Source organism: Mesoplodon mirus (assembly GCF_964341445.2).
Source record: "Mesoplodon mirus genome assembly, chromosome: 15".
Lineage (NCBI taxonomy): Eukaryota > Metazoa > Chordata > Mammalia > Artiodactyla > Ziphiidae > Mesoplodon > Mesoplodon mirus.
The window spans coordinates 48,121,793-48,138,284 of record NC_138991.1 but is presented as its reverse complement, the minus strand read 5'-3'; the positions used below and the strand labels follow the sequence as shown (position 1 = coordinate 48,138,284).

General features: G+C 42.6%; 1 protein-coding gene across 6 annotated transcripts in view; it reads left to right on the top strand.

The window, feature by feature from the left end:
• Positions 1-16,492, top strand: part of SCNN1B (sodium channel epithelial 1 subunit beta) — an 80,731-nt gene that overhangs the window by 32,091 nt on the left and 32,148 nt on the right. For all 6 annotated transcript variants that reach the window (XR_014295982.1, XR_014295983.1, XM_082643458.1 and 3 more), the window contains exons 2-3: positions 12,898-13,216; positions 15,594-15,870. Coding sequence is in view for 4 of the 6 variants with exons in the window: in XM_082643457.1 (XP_082499583.1) it covers positions 12,898-13,216; positions 15,594-15,870 (596 nt within the window). In the remaining 2 variants the exon portion in view is untranslated. The remainder of the gene's footprint in view (positions 1-12,897; positions 13,217-15,593; positions 15,871-16,492) is intronic.

Below are 16,492 nucleotides of genomic sequence, written 5' to 3'. Positions count from 1 at the left end.
TGGGTGGGAAATGGTATCTCATTGTGGTTTATATTTGCATTTGCCCAGTGACTAATGATGTTAGGCGTTTTTTCATGTGCTTCTGAGCCATTCATGTATCTTCTTTTATGAAGTGTGTTTTAAAATCTTTTGCCCTTCATTGCAGGGGTTGGGTTGTTTGTCTTATTATTATCTTTTTTTTTTTTTTTGCGGTACGCGGGCCTCTCACTGTTGTGGCCTCTCCCGTTGCATAGCGCAGGCTCCAGACGCGCAGGCTCAGCGGCCATGGCTCACAGGCCCAGCCGCTCCGCGGCATGTGGGATCTTCCCGGACTGGGGCACGAACCCGTGTCCCCTGCATCGGCAGGCAGACTCTCAACCACTGCGCCACCAGGGAAGCCCTGTTTGTCTTATTATTGAGTTGCAAGGATTGTTTATGTATTCTGCATACAAATTCTTTGTCAGTCATATTACTACAAGGACTTTCTCCCAGTGACTTGCTCTTTCATTTTCTTAACAGTGTTTTGAAGAGCAGAAGATTTAACTTTAATAAAGGACAATTTTTTTTCCTTTTATTATTCATGATTTTAGTGTTCTATTTAAAAGGTCTTTTGCCTACTCTGGGATTGCACAGATTTTTCTCTTATACTTTCTTGTGGATGTTTTACAGTTTTAGCTCTTGTGTTTAGGTCCCTGATCCATTTCAAGTTAACTTTGGTGTCTAGTGTGAGATAGGAGTTGAGATTCCTTTTTCTTATATGGATATCCATTGTTCCAGCATGTTTTGTTGAAACGACTATCCTTTCTGCATGAATTACCTTGGCACCTTTGTAGGTCTATTTCTGGACTCTATCATATCCCATTGATTAATATGTCCATCATCACACCAGTATTACACTGTTCTGATTATTATACTTGATAGTAAGTCTTGATATCAGATAGTATAAATCCTTCAATTTTGCTCTTCTTTTTCAAAAGTTTTTTTTCTATTTTAGTTTTTTTACTTCTCCATATAATATTTAGAATTAGCTTGTCAATTTCTACATGCTGTCTGCTGGGATTTTGATTGAGATTGAATTAACTCTAGAGATTGATTTGAGGTTAATTGACATCTTAACAACATTGAGTCTTCTGATCCAGGAATATGTTATATCTCTTCATTTATTCAGGTTTTCTTTAAATATATTTTTTTAAAACCACCAAGGGCACCAAGACAATTAAATAGGGGAAAGAATAGTCTTGGTGTTGGGACAAGTGGTTATCCTCATGCAAAAGAATGAAACTGAACCCCTACCTCACACCATATACAAAAATTAATTCAAACTGGATCAAAGACCTAAATGTAAGAGCTAAAACCATAAAACTCTTAGAATAAATCATAGGAATAAATCTTTATGACCTTGAATTAGGCAATGAATTCTTAGATATGACACCAAATCATAAACAACAAAAGAAATATAGACAAGTTGAGTACCATCAAAATTAAACATTTTTGTGTTTCAAAGGGCACCATCGAGAAAATGAAAATATGACCCACAGAATGGGAGAATATTTTTGCAAACGCTATATCTGAAAAGGGACTTGTATATAGAATATATAAATAACTCTTACAACTTAATAATAAAAAGCCAAATAACCCAATTAAAAAATAAGCAAAGGATTTGAATAGATATTTCTTGAGAGAAGATATATTGGCCATATAATGGATATAATAGCTAATAAGCACATGAAAAGATGTTTAACATCATTAGGTATCAGGAAATGCTAATGAAAACCAGAGTAAGATGCCATTTCACATCTACTATTTTAATGGATAATAACAAGTGTTATAGAGAATGTGGAGAAATTGGAACCCTCATACACTGCTGGTGGAATTGTGAAATAGTTCAGCCATTTTGGAAGACAGTCTGGCTAGTTCTTTGAAAGGGTAAACATAGAATTACCATATGGTCCAGTTGGTATATGCACTCCTAGGTATATACCCAAGGAAAACATATGTCCACACAAAAACTTGTACATGATTGTTCACCGCAGTATTATTCATAATAGCCAAAAAGTAAAAACAATTCAAATGTCCATCAATTGGTGAATGAATAAATAAAAAGTGGTGTATCCATAATATGGAATATTATTTGGGAATAAAAAGGAATGAAGTAGTGATGCATGCTACAACATGGAGGAACCTTGAAAACATTATGCAAAGTGAAAAACCAGTCACAAAAGACCACATAATATATTTATGTGAAATTTATATGAAATGTCCAGAATAGGTAATCTATAGAGACAGAAAATAGATTAGTGATTGCCTGGGGTAGGGGAGGGTAGAGGAAGGAGTGAGAAGTGACTGGTAATGGGTACAGAGTTTCTTTTGGAGGAGATGAAAATGTTTTAAAAGGTACTGTGGTGATGGATGAACAACCCTGTGAATATACTAAAATCCACTGAATCTACACTTTAAATGGATGAGTTATATGGTATGTGAATTCTATCTCAATAAAGCTGTTATTTACAAAAGGAAATTATATTTTTTAAAATACTATGCTACAGTGTTCATTGCAGCACTATTTACAATAGCCAGGACATGGAAGTAACCTGGTGTCCATCGGCAGATGAATGGATAGAGAGGATGTGGCACATGTACCCAATGACTATTACTCAGCCATAAAAAGAAACAAAATTGAGTTATTTGTAGTGAGGTGTATGGACCTAGAGTCTGTCATACAGAGTGAAGTAACTCAGAAAGAGGAAAACAAATACTGTATGCTAACATATATATATGGAATCTAAAAAAAAAAAAAAAGGTCACGAAGAACCTAGGGGCAGGACGGGAATAAAGATGCAGACCTACTAGAGAACAGACTTGAGGACACGGGGAGGGGGAAGGGTAAGCTGGGACAGATTGAGAGAGTGGCATGGACATATATACACTACCAAATGTAAAATACATAGCTAGTGGGAGGCAGCCGCATAGCACAGGGAGATCAGCTCAGTGCTTTGTGACCACCTAGTGGGGTGGGGTAGGAAGGGTGGGAGGGAGACACAAGAGGGAGGAGACATGGGGATATATTTATATGTATAGCTGATTCACTTTGTTAAAAAGTAGAAACTAACACACCATTGTAAAGCAATTATACTCCAATAAAGGTGTTAAAAAAATCTTTTTCAAACCCTCAAAAATTTAATGAGAAAAGTGGCATTGGTTTTTATTTTCAGCAAATCTCTTTAACATCTTATTTAATATATTGCCATATCTGTTTTGGTATTTATTGTGTTGGAAAATACTATTTTGCTTGGAGTATATGAAATAAATTCAGCTTCACACAGAAAAAAAAAAAACCAAACTGTGCTAACAACAACAAAAAACTTTTGCAAATCCAATACAGCTCACGGGTCATCCATCTGCAACCCCTCAAAGTCCATATGTGGACTCAGTCTCCACTTGGTTCCCATTACCCTTCCCCACAGGACACTGAGTCAAATCTCAGGTACAATTTATCTCTGAAAGTGAGCAGATATTTTCTCTTACAAGAAAACAGAAACGGTTGTACACAACATTTATTGTTTTTGCATTTGCTGCCAGGAATGTTCTCCACGAGTTCGGGGTCAAGTTGTAGATAGTGATCTGTGACTCTCGAAGCATGACAGTGTCCACTCTTCCTGAGTCCATACCTGGACTCAGTCTCCACTTGGCTTATTTGGGTTGGTTTAAGCTGTAAGCTGATTCAAACCTTTCTACACAAGCTGTGTATATACATTCCAAACACAGACCATCTATCACCCTGGTGGTGAAATCTGACAAGAACAGCATAAAGTGGTTTATAGCATTTATTGATTTTAACTTGGCTTATTTCCCAAACTAGTTAGGAGATAAGGCAGTACTCAGCGAACTTCTGTTATTTGCCTGCCATTGTCACAGTTTTTGTTGCACGTATTACTATTGTTTGTAATTAATAATTTTCTTTAAACCTATTTCTTTTTTTTTGAATTTTATTTTATTTATTTTTTATACATCAGGTTCTTATTAGGTATCTATTTTATACATATTAGTGTATATATCTCAATCCCAGTCTCCCAATTCATCCCACCACCACCACCACCTCCCCTGCCACTTTCCCCCTTTGGTGTCCATACGTTTGTTCTCTACATCTGTGTCTCTATTTCTTCCCTGCAAACCGGTTCATCTGTACTATTTTTCTGGGCTCCACATATATGCATTAATATACGATATTTGTTTTTCTCTTTCTGACTTATTTCACTCTGTAGGACAGTCTCTAGGTCCATCCATGTCTCTGCAAATGACCCAGTTTCATTCCTTTTTATGGCTGAGTAATACTCCATTGTATGTATGTACCACATCTTCTTTATCCATTTGTCTGTCGGTGGGCATTTAGGTTGCTTCCATGACGTGGCTGTTGTAAATAGTGCTGCAATGAACACTGGGGTGCATGTGTCTTTTTGAATTATGGTTTTCTCTGGGTATATGCCCAGTAGTGGGATTGCTGGGTCATATGGTAATTCTATTTTTAGTTTTTTAAGTAACCTCCATACTGTTCTCCATAGTGGCTGTATCAGTTGACATTCCCACCAACAGTGCAACAGATGCCCATTCTAACTGGTGTGAGGTGATACCTCATTGTAGTTTTGATTTGAATTTCTCTAATAATTAGTGATGTTGAACTTAGAAAGTTGAGCACAGCTTTTCATGTGCTTCTTGGCCATCTGTATGCCTTCTTTGGAGAAATGTCTATTTAGGTCTTCTGCCCATTTTCTGATTGGGTTGTTTGTTTTTTTAATATGAGCTGCATGAGCTGTTTGCAAATATTTTCTCCCATTCTGAGGGTTGTCTTTTCGTCTTGTTTATAGTTTCCTTTGCTGTGCAAAAGCTTTTAAGTTTCATAAAGTCCCATTTGTTTATTTTTGTTTTTATTTCCATTACTCTTAAGAGGTGGGTCAAAAAAGATCTTGCTGTGATTTATGTCAAGGAGTGTTCTTCCTATGTTTTCCTCTAAGAATTTTATAGCGTCGGGTCTTACATTTAGGCCTTTAATCCATTTTGAGTTTATTTTTGTGTATGGTGTTAGGGAGTGTTCTAATTTCATTCTTTTACATGTAGCTGTCCAGTTTTCCCAGCACCACTTATTGAAGAGACTGTCTTTTCTCTATTGTATATCCTTGCCTCCTTTGTCATAGATTATTTGACCATAGGTGTGTGGGTTTATCTCTGGACTTTCTATCCTGTTCCATTGATCTATGTTTCTGTTTTTGTGCCAGCACCATATTGTCTTGATTACTGTAGTTTGTAGTGTAGTCTGAAGTCAGGGAGTCTGAGTCCTCCAGCTCCGCTTTTTTTCCCTCAAGACGGCTTTGGCTATTCGGGGTCTTTTGTGTCTCCATACAAATTTAAGACTTTTTGTTCTAGTTCTGTAAAAAAAATTGCCACTGGTCATTTGATAGGGATTGCACTGAATCTGTAGATTGCTTTGGGTAGTAGAGTCATTTTCACAATATTGATTCTTCCAACCCAAGAACATGGTATATCTCTCTATCTCTTTGTGTCATCTTTGATTTCTTTCATCAGTGTCTTATAGTTTTCTGAGTACAGGTCTTTTACCTCCTTAGGTAGGTTTATTCTTAGGTATTTTATTCTTTTTGTTGCAGTGGTGAATGGGATTGTTTCCTTAATTTCTCATTCTGATCTTTCATTGTTAGTGTATAGGAATGCAAGAGATTTCTTTGCATTAATTTTGTATCTTGCAACTTTACCAAATTCATTGATTAGCTCCAGTGGTTTTCTGGTGGCATCTTTGGATTCTCTATGTATAGTATCATGTCATCTGCAAACAGTGACAGTTTTACTTCTTCTTTTCCAATTTATATTCCTTTTATTTCTTTTTCTTCTCTGATTGCTGTGGCTAAAACTTCCAAAACTATGTTGAATAATAGTGGCGAGAGTGGACATCCTTGTCTTGTTCCTGATCTTAGAGGAAATGCTTTCAGTTTCTCACCATTGAGAATGATGTTTGCTGTGGGTTTGTCGTATATGGCCTCTATTATGTTGAGGTAGGCTTCCTCTATGCCCACTTCCTGGAGAGTTTTTATCATAAATGGGTGTTGAATTTTGTCAAAAGCTTTTTCTGCATCTGTTGAGATGATCATATGGTTTTTATTCTTCAGTGTGTTAATATGGTATATCACATTGATTGATTTGCATATATTGAAGAATCCTTGCATCCTGGGATAAATCCCACTTGATCATGGTGTATGATCCTTTTAATATGTTGTTAGATTCTGTTTGCTAGTATTTTGTTGAGGATTTTTGCATCTATATTCATCAGTGATATTGGTCTGTAATTTTCTTTTTTTGTAGTATCTTTGTCTGGTTTTGGTATCAGGGTGATGGTGACCGCATAGAATGAGTTTGGGTGTGTTCCTTCCTCTGCAATTTTTTGGAAGAGTTTGAGAAGGACGGGTGTTAGCTCTCTCTAAACGTTTGATAGAATTCACCTGTGAAGCCATCTGGTTCTGGGCTTTTGTTTGTTGGAAGATTTTTAATCACAGTTTCAGTTTCAGTGCTTGTGATTGGTCTGTTCATATTTTTTATTTCTTCCTGGTTCAGTCTTGGAAGGTTATACCTTTCTAAAACTTTGTCCACTTCTTCCAGGTTGTCCATTTTATTGGCATAGAATTGCTTGTAGTAGCCTCTTATGATACTTTGTATTTCTGCTGTGTCCATTGTAACTTCTCCTTTTTCATTTCAACTTTTATTGATTTGACTCCTCTCCCTCTTTTTCTTGATGAGTCTGACTAAAGGTTTATCAATTTTGTTTATCTTCTTAAAGAACCAGCTTTTAGTTTTATTGATCTTTGCTATTGCTTTCTTTGTTTCTATTTCATTTATTTCTTCTCTGATCTTTATGATTTCTTTCCTTCTACTAACTTTGGGTTTTGTTTGTTCTCCTTTCTCTGGTTCCTTTAGGTATAAGGTTAGATTATTTGAGATTTTTCTTGTTTCTTGAGGTAGGCTTGTATTGCTATAAACTTCCCTCTTAGAACTGCTTTTGCTGCATCACATAGGTTTTGGATCGTTGTGTTTTCGTTGTAATTTGTCTCTAGGTATTTTTTGATTTCCTCTTTGATTTCTTCAGTGATCTCGGTTATTTAGTAACGTATTGTTTAGTCTCCATGTGTTTGTGTTTTTCGCGTTTTTTTCCCTGTAATTGATTTCTAATCTCATAGCGTTGTGGTCAGAAAAGATGCTTGATATGATTTCATTTTGCTTAAATTTACTAAGGCTTGATTTGTGACCCAGGATCTGATCTATCCTGGAGAATGTTCCGTGTGCACTTGAGAAGAAAGTGTAATCTGCTGTTTGGGGATGGAATGTCCTATAAATATCAATTAAATCTATCTGGTCTATTGTGTCATTTAAAGCTTGTGTTTCCTTATTAATTTTCTGTCTGGGTGATCTGTCCATTGGTGTAAATGAGGTGTTAAAGTCCCCCACTATTATTGTGTTACTGTCGATTTCCTCCTTTGTAGCTGTTAGCAGTTGCCTTATGTATTGAGGTGCTCCTGTGTTGGATGCGTATATATTTATAATTGTTATATCTTCTTCTTAGATTGATCCCTTGATCATTATGTAGTGTCCTTCTTTGTCTCTTGTAACAATAGTCTTTATTTTAAAGTCTATTTTGTCTGATATGAGAATTGCTACTCCAGCTTTCTTTTGATTTCCATTTGCATGGAATATCTTTTTCCATCCCCTCACTTTCAGTCTGTATGTGTCCCTAGGTCTGAAGTGGGTCTCTTGTAGACAGCATATATATGGGTCTTATTTTTGTATCCATTCAGCGAGCCTGCGTCTTTTGTTTGGAGCATTTACTCCATTCACGTTTAAGCTAATTATCGATATGTATGTTCCTATTACCATTTTCTTAATTGTTATGGGTTTGTTTTCGTAGGTCCTTTCCTTCTCTTGTGTTTCCCACTTAGGGAAGTTCCTTTAGCATATGTTGTAGAGCTGGTTTGGTGGTACTGAATTCTGTTAGCTTTTGCTTGTCTGTAAAGCTTTTGATTTGTCTGTCAAATCTGAATGAGATCCTTGCCGGGTAGAGTAATCCTGGTTGTAGTTTCTTCCCTTTCATCACTTTAAATATATCGTGCCACTCCCTTCTGGCTTGTAGAGTTTCTGCTGAGAAATCAGCTGTTAACCTTATGGGAGTTCCCTTGTATGTTATTTGTCATTTTTCCCTTGTTGCTTTCAATAATTTTTCTTTGTCTTTAATTTTTGTCAATTTGATTACTATGTGTCTCGGCATGTTTCTCCTTGGGTTTATCCTGCCTGGGACTCTCTGCACTTCCTGGACTTGGGTAGCTATTTCCTTTCCCATGTTAGGGAAGTTTTCAACTATAATCTCTTCAAATATTTTCTCGGGTCCTTTCTCTCTCTCTTTCTGGGACCCCTATAATGTGAATGTTGTTGCATTTAGTGTTGTCCCAGAGGTCTCTTAGGCTGTCTTCATTTCTTTTCATTCTTTTTTCTTTATTCTATTCCACAGCAGTGAAGTCCACCATTCTGTCTTCCAGGTCACTTATCCGTTCTTCAGCCTCAGTTATTCTGCTATTGATTCCTTCTAGTGTATTTTTCATTTTAATTATTGTATTGTTCATCTCTGTTTGTTCTATAATTCTTCTAGGTGTTTTTTCTTTAATCCTTGTAGGTCTTTGTAAACATTTCTTGCATCTTCTCGATCTTTGCCTCCATTCTTTTTCCGAGGTCCTGGATCATCTTCACTATCATTATTCTGAATTCTTTTTCTGGAAGGTTGCCTATCTCCACTTCATTTAGTTGTTTTTCTGGGGTTTTATCTTGTTCCTTCATCTGGTACAGAGTCCTCTGCCTTTTCATTTTTTTAATTTTATTTTATTATTATCGTTATTTTTTATTTATTTTTGGCTGCATTGGGTGTTTGTTGCTGTGCGCTGGCTTTCTCTAGTTGCGGCGAGTGGGGGCTACTCTTTGTTGCGGTGCATGGGCTTTTCACTGCGGTGGCTCCTCTTGTTGCGGAGCACGGACTCTAGGTGTGCGGGCTCAGTAGTTGCAGCTTTCAGGCTCTAGAGTGCAGGCTAAGCAGTTGTGGTGCACGGGCTTAGCTGCTCCACGGCATGTGGGATCTTTCTGGACAAGCACTCGAACCCATGTCCCCTGCATTAGCAGGCAGATTCTTAACCACTGCGCCACCAGGGAAGTCCTGCCTTTTCATTTTGTCTGTCTTTCTGTGAATGTGGTTTTCCTTCCACAGGCTGCAGAATTGTAGTTCTTCTTGCTTCTGCTGTCTGCCCTCTGGTGGATGAGGCTATCTAAGAGGCTTGTGCAAGCTTCCTGATGGGAGGGACTGGTGGTGGGTAGAGCTGGGTGTTGCTCTGGTGGGCAGAGCTCAGTAAAACTTTAATCTGCTTGTCTGCTGATGGGTGGGACTAGGTTCCCTCCCTGTTGGTTGTTTGGCCTGAGGCGACCCAGCACTGGAGCCCACCCGGCTCTTTGGTGGGCCTAATGGCAGACTCTGGGAGGGCTCATGCCAAGGAATATTTCCCAGAACTTCTGCTGCCAGTGTCCTTGTCCCCACCGTGAGCCACAACCACCCCCTGCCTCTGCAGGAGACCCTCCAACACTAGCAGGTAGGTCTGGTTCAGTCTCCTATGGGGTCACTGCTCCTTTCCCCCGGTCCTGATGAGCACACTACTTTGTGTGTGCCCTCCAAGAGTGGAGTCTCTGTTTCCCCGAGTCTTGTTGAAGTCCTGCAATCAAATCCCACCAGCCTTCAAAGTCTGATTCTCTGGGAATTCCTCCTCTCATTGCCGGACCCCCAGGTTGGGAAGCTCAGAACCTTCACTCCAGTGGGTGGACTTCCATGGTATAAGTGTCCTCCAGTTTGTGAGTCACCAATCCAGCAGTTATGGGATTTGATTTTATTGTGATTGCGCCCCTCCTACCATCTCATTGCGGCTTCTCCTTTGTCTTTGGATGTGGGGTATCATTTTTGGTGAGTTCCAGTGTCTTCCTGTCGATGATTGTTCAGCAGTTAGCTGTGATTCCAATGCTCTCGCAAGAGGGAGTGAGCGGACGTCCTTCTACTCCGCCATCTTGAACCAATCTCAGGTCTTTTTTTTTTTTTAACTTAAGTGTATTTATGAACCTAAAGCAAAAGCCAGTGTCTCTTGCCATAAATAGAAGATCCCTCTTAAAAAGAAACCCAGTGAAAACAGAAGGTTGTGGTTACAGATACCATTGCCTGACAGGGCTCTGAGCGAGCCTGAGGCCTCATTGTTAAACTGGGAGATTAGAGGGGGTTAGATGGATGTTAAGGACCTAAAACTTTCTTCTTGACTGAATCAGAATGGTTAAACTAGAATGGAAGAGGGTAGATAACAGAGAGGCCCTTGGTCTGTTTCTTCCACAACTATTTATAGGAGCCTAATGTGCTCTTAACCTCTTGGGCCTTGGGGTACTGGACTATACAAGACAGATGAAGCCCCAGTTCTTTCCAAGTTTAAGGTTATGGATAAAAATATGTAGGAATGAAGTAACATACGAAGCACATTGCAGTTCCTGGATCATGGTAAACACTTAGTACTTTAACGTCGCTCTCATAGTTGTTATTATTGTAGTTATTATTACTTTATTATCCCAGAGCAGGAACTGGGTCCTCTGGGAAAGGTGGGGGTTGGGTTAGTCTATGAACATCTGTCCTACAGCCATGATGGCCTGGACAGGCACATGGAGCTTGATTTCCATCAGAGAGCAGAGGTAGCGGTGTTAAGAGAATAAAGCCCTTAATGCTTTGGCCAGGCAGGTGAGGAATGTTACTGTGTCAGACAGTTAGGTCAGGAGTGAACATGCCTGGGTAAGTTTAAGATCTCTGTTTAGATATGAAGGTCTGGGGTTATTCATTTCGATATTCAGTGGTGTTCTAGGCGCTGTGCTGGGCTTGTCGGGAATACAGTGCTGCTACCTTCAGGAGGATTATGATCCCATGGGAGTGAGAAGCCACAGGACAAGCAACTATGACACAGAGTAGAACGAGGAGAATTTCTTTCTCTGTTGGTTGCAAATAATAGACATCCAGCTTGTATCAGCATAAGTAAGAAAGAAAATTTATTGGTTCCCATATCTGCTGAGTCCAGGAATAAAAGGCTTCAGGAATGGCTGGATCCAGGTGTTCAAACGATGTTGTCAGAACTCTGTCTCCATCTTGTGGCTCTGCTTTTCTCTGTGTTGGCTTTCTTCTCAGGCAGTCTCCCCATTTGTGATGCCAAATACCGCCAGCTTAGTAGTCTTAGCGAAAAAGGAGGTCTCTTCCTCAGTTATTCCAACATAAAATAACAGAATTGAGTCTAATGGTCCAAACTGGGGTCATGTGAGCTCCCCCCTCCCAGAGCTAGGGATGGTAGCCTGGCCACTCACACCAACTGAGACTGGGGGAGGGGTTCACCCGAGGAAACATCCAAGCAAGGGGCGAGGGTGCTGGGAAGCAGGCAACACCCTGCCCAACACAGAGCCCCCAGAAAGGCAGAGGCTCTCAGAGTGGGGCAGGGCTCATTCCAGCCAGGGAGTCAGGACAGCTTCATGAAGGAGGTGGCCTTTGGCCAGTTGGGGCTCCAGGGATAGGGCTGGGGTGCTCCGTCAGCAGGTTCTGGCTCTGTATATGGGCAGAAGGAAGGAGGAAACGGGTATTTCCTGAGAAGCCATCATGTGCCAGGCTCTTTGACAACTATCTTGGTAACGTCACAAGAACCCTGTCTGCTCACGCAGGTGGGAAACAGTCTCAGAGAGGTTAACCATTCCTGGCTGACCCACAGCTAGCACCCAGCGCTCCTGGAGCCACCCTCACCCCGCTCCAGTCCATCTCCACCGAGCAGCTGGGGCGCTCTTTTCAGACCTCAGAGTTGACAGCATCTCGTCTCCACAGGTTCCAACTGTCCTAGGATTGAAACCCCACTCCTTAACATGGCCCACAGGGCCCTGCGTGGCCAGCTCCGTTCACGTCCCCAGGCTCCCTCCCGATCGGCCTCTGCTCCTGCTGTCCCCTCCCCCTCCCACCACCACTCCTCTTCTGTCCTTTAACTCAACTCCTCCAAGGACTCCCAGACTTCGGGGGCCCCCTTGGTAATAACAGTAGCTGACAGGTGCCAGGCATTAATCCACACTCTACAGATTCTCATTCATTTCAGTCTTCACATCAACCCTGTGAGGTGGGGACTGTTATCCCCATTTTACAAGATGAGGAAACTGAGGCACTGAGAAAGTGAATTGCTCAAAGTCACAGAGCCGAGATTCAAAGCCAGACATTTCGCTCCAGAGTCCGCATGCTTAACCACTGCCCTCTACTGCCTCTGGGTACTCAGGGTCCTTCCTATCACATTTTGTTACCATTTGGTTGACCTCTGTCTCAGCACTCGCAGCTAGTAATAATGGTAGCTAACATATTGAGCACTTAGCCTGTGCTAGGCACTGTACTTGGCACTTTTTATGTTTCACCTAATTTCACCCTCTCGGCAATTCTATAAAAACTAGGTACAGTTGTCCCCGTTTTGCACACGGAGAACCTGAGGAGTTAAGAGTTTAAGTAACTTGTCCACTAAGCTGGAAGTTCTCAGAGGGAAGAAACCTTGTCCATTTTGCTCATCATTGAGTCCAGAGGGGCTAATTCAGTGCCTGGCATACAGTAGGCACTCAATAAATGCTTTGGGGTTGGTTGGATGGATGGATGATAAATGGCAAGAGGGAAGGAAGGGAGGGAGGGAGGGATAGAAAGAGGGCCTTCCTGTCCCCAGTGCCCATGCTCTGGCCATGACTGGGAGATCCTGGGACGGGAGGCTGTTGTGGTATCTGAAGTGACTGTCCCGGGTGTATCTGCAGGAGCCACGATGCACATAAAGAAGTACCTGCTCAAGTGCCTGCACCGGCTGCAGAAGGGCCCCGGCTACACATACAAGGAGTTGCTGGTGTGGTACTGTGACAACACCAACACCCATGGCCCCAAACGCATCATCTGCGAGGGACCCAAGAAGAAGGCCATGTGGTTCGTGCTCACCCTGCTCTTTGCCTCCCTCGTCTGCTGGCAATGGGGTGTCTTCATCAGGACCTACCTGAGCTGGGAGGTCAGCGTCTCCCTCTCCATCGGCTTCAAGGCTATGGACTTTCCCGCCGTCACCGTCTGCAACACCAGCCCCTTCCGGTAGGTGGTCCCTGGAGCGCGGCTGGTCTCAGCGGGGCTGCATTTCTTATTTTTTTTCCCTTCCTTCCAGCTTTCCTTCCCTCTTTCCCTTTTTCCCCTTTCTCTCTTTCTCTTTCCTTCTTTGCTTTCATTCCTTTGTAGCAAGTAAGATTCAAAATTCATAAACCTCCTAGGCTTAAAAAGAACCTTGAAAAATACCTGGCAGTCCCTGCCTTCAGGCATGCCAGTGCCTATTTATTGATTCAATGTGTATTTATTGAGCACCTACTATTGCCAGGAACTGTTCTAGGCACCAGGAATACATCAGTAACTAAAACAACATGCCTGCCCTCGTCACAGCCTACCAGAGAAAACAGACATTAATCTTTTTTTCCCATAAATATTGAATTCATTGTAATTGTGAGGATTAAAATATATATATAGCAACCATACATTGAGTGCTTAAGAAACACCAGGCAGCGTGTTGAGTGTTCTTTGGGTAATTCATGTCATTCTAATCCACACAATCACCCTAGGGGTGGGCACTGCTATAGTAGCCCCAATTCATAGGTCAGGAAATGGAGGTTCAGAGAAGTGAGGGAACTTGCCCAGAGACACACAGTGAGCAACTGTAGAATTTGAATCCAGGCCTGATCTGACTCCAGAGCTGCCACTGTTTAATCACTTGATGGCAAGGCCTAGGAAGGGGACACCCAAGGACACCCAACCTAGTCAGGGTTGAGGAAAGGCAGAGGGTCAATCAGAGAAAAATGCCCCGAGGAATGAGTAGAAGTTAGCCAGGCAGAGTGAAGAGAATGCCCCAAGTGGAAGACACAGCACATGCAAAGGTCCTGGGGTGAGACAGAGCTTGGTGCATTCAAGGACTTGACAAAAGGGCCAGCATGTCTGAGTCTCAGGGAACGTTCTTGTCCAAATGAAGGTCCTGGAAGGGAATTCATATTTCCTGATTACATTTCCAGCTATCAGAAAGTCACTTCTTTCTAGTAATAGGGCTGCTCTTCCTTGCTTGGGTGGTCTTTGAAGCTACATGAGAAAACTCTTAATAATTATAATAACACACCCTGCTTTATAAGCATCACCTAATTGAATCCTCCAAAAGCCCTCTAGGGTAAATATTTCAATCCCCCCCCCCATTTTGTAGATGAGAAAACAGAGCCTCAGAGAGGTTAACCTACCCAAAGTCACACATATTAAGTGGCATGTCGGAATTCAAACCCAGAGCCCATGAATTCCAACACAGGACTTACCAAGCTCAACAGCAGCTGTGGACATCTAGGCTGTAATAGCAGCCCCTACCCCGCAGCCCGCCACCTACCCAATCCTCCTCTCCCTGTGTGCACAGAGGCAGCTGGTCTGATGGTCAGGGTACAGGTTGTATTGGCATCTGAGGCTGGTGTCAGCTCTAGCTGGTGTACACCTTCATACCAGGACTTGGGCCTGTGTCCAGGGTTTAGTGCTGTCTCCTGCAGGAAGTCCTCCAGCCAGAGCTGATACACACCACCCTAGAGACCACACTCTGGGGCAAGATCTTGGATAAATTGGGTTTTGGAATGACTGGGGTGCAGGGCCTGGGGCCCCCACCCAGGGCCTGGTGGGAACACCCACTGGTGTGGACACATTTCTGCCAGACTGACTGGTCACCATTTCCAATATGGGAGCCTCAGGGGCTGAGAGAAGATCCTGGATCCCAGCCCCACAGTCCCATCTGCCTTCTCCCTCCTGAAACTGCCTCCTGTTCCCCAAATTGCTGCTGGAGAATTAGGACCTCAGGATCACAGACCTGCCCCTCCCCCAACATTCTCTATCCCTCCTGGCAGGGAGAAGTCAGAGCCCCGTGCCTACACAGCACACCTACTGGAGCCCACCAAACCCAGGTTCCAGTCTCAGCTCTGCGGCCTCATCAGTGGGATAAGCTCAGGAAATCATAGCAACTCCCAGAGTTTCTTTATCCATATGTGGGGATGATTATAGAATTGTGGCAAAGATTAAATGAAAAGATGTAGGAAGCACCTAGCGCCTGGCACATGGTAAGTGATCAATAACTGTGAGCTCTTAGGATTCTTTCCCACTAGCCTGTGAATTTCATACAGAAAAAGACCCATTCTGTCTTGTTTGCCATAATATCCTCTGTGCCTTGCACAGTACTTGGCACATAGTAGATGCTCACCAAATACTGGGTGAATGAATGAGTGAGCAGGTGGGTGGAAGGATGCATGGACGCATGGGTGGGTAGATAGAGAGGTGGGTGCTTGGGGTGGAGGAGCATTCTTCTCACATGTGGTGGCAGCCATACTGGAGTAGGAGGGGATCCCAGACTACAGTCGTTCTGCTTTGAAGCTGCCTCTTGCCTCCCTGACTTGCCCTCTCTCCCACACAGGTACTCCAAAGTCAAGCATTTGCTGAAGGACCTGGATGAACTGATGGAGGCAGTCCTAGAGAGGATCCTGGGTCCTGAGCTCAGCCATGTCAACACCACCAGGGTCCTGAACCTCACCATCTGGAACCACATGCCCCTGGTCTTTATCAATGAGCAGAACCCCCATCACCCGGTGGTTCTTGACCTCTTTGAGGACAACTACAATGGCTCAGCAAGCAGCAGCCCAGCACCAGGAAGGACCTGCAGTGCCCGCGGATGCAAAGTAGCCATGAGACTAGTAAGTGGGGCCCAGGCACAGGTCAAACAATGGGCCCTAACTAGTGAGGCTGATGGGAGTTTCTTTCTTTAAATAATCTGGGTCTTGCTGGGGGGAAAACAGGCTGGAGCCAGTGCCTATTTTGTATGTTTGCAGTGCTTTTTTAAAATTAGAAATAGTTGATATGTTAGTCAAGACACTTTTGGATGCCAGTGACCCAGCTCAAACTAGCTTAAGCAAAGCAGGGAATTCCTTGGTTCACAAAATGAGAAGTCCAGGGGTGTATTAAGTTGAGATGTGGCTGGATCCAGGCATTCAGATGCTGTCATCAGGAGTCCATCTCTCTCCACCTAGGTTCATCTTTTCTCTCAGTTGACTTTGCTCTCTGGCTGGCTCTCTCCACATGGAAGACTCTGGCAATGCCAGACATACATCCCACAGGCTTAGCAATCTTCCCAGAAACGAAGCTCTTCTTTCCTAATTGCCTCAGTGAAAGTCCTGAGACTGATCATCAGGTCACATGCTCACCCCTAAACCAATCACTGTGAGCTGGAGGACAGGCTTTCATGATTGGCCAGTCCTGGGTCATATACCCTGGAGCTGAGGATGACGTCAGCCTTTATCAGACCACATGGACTGAGTC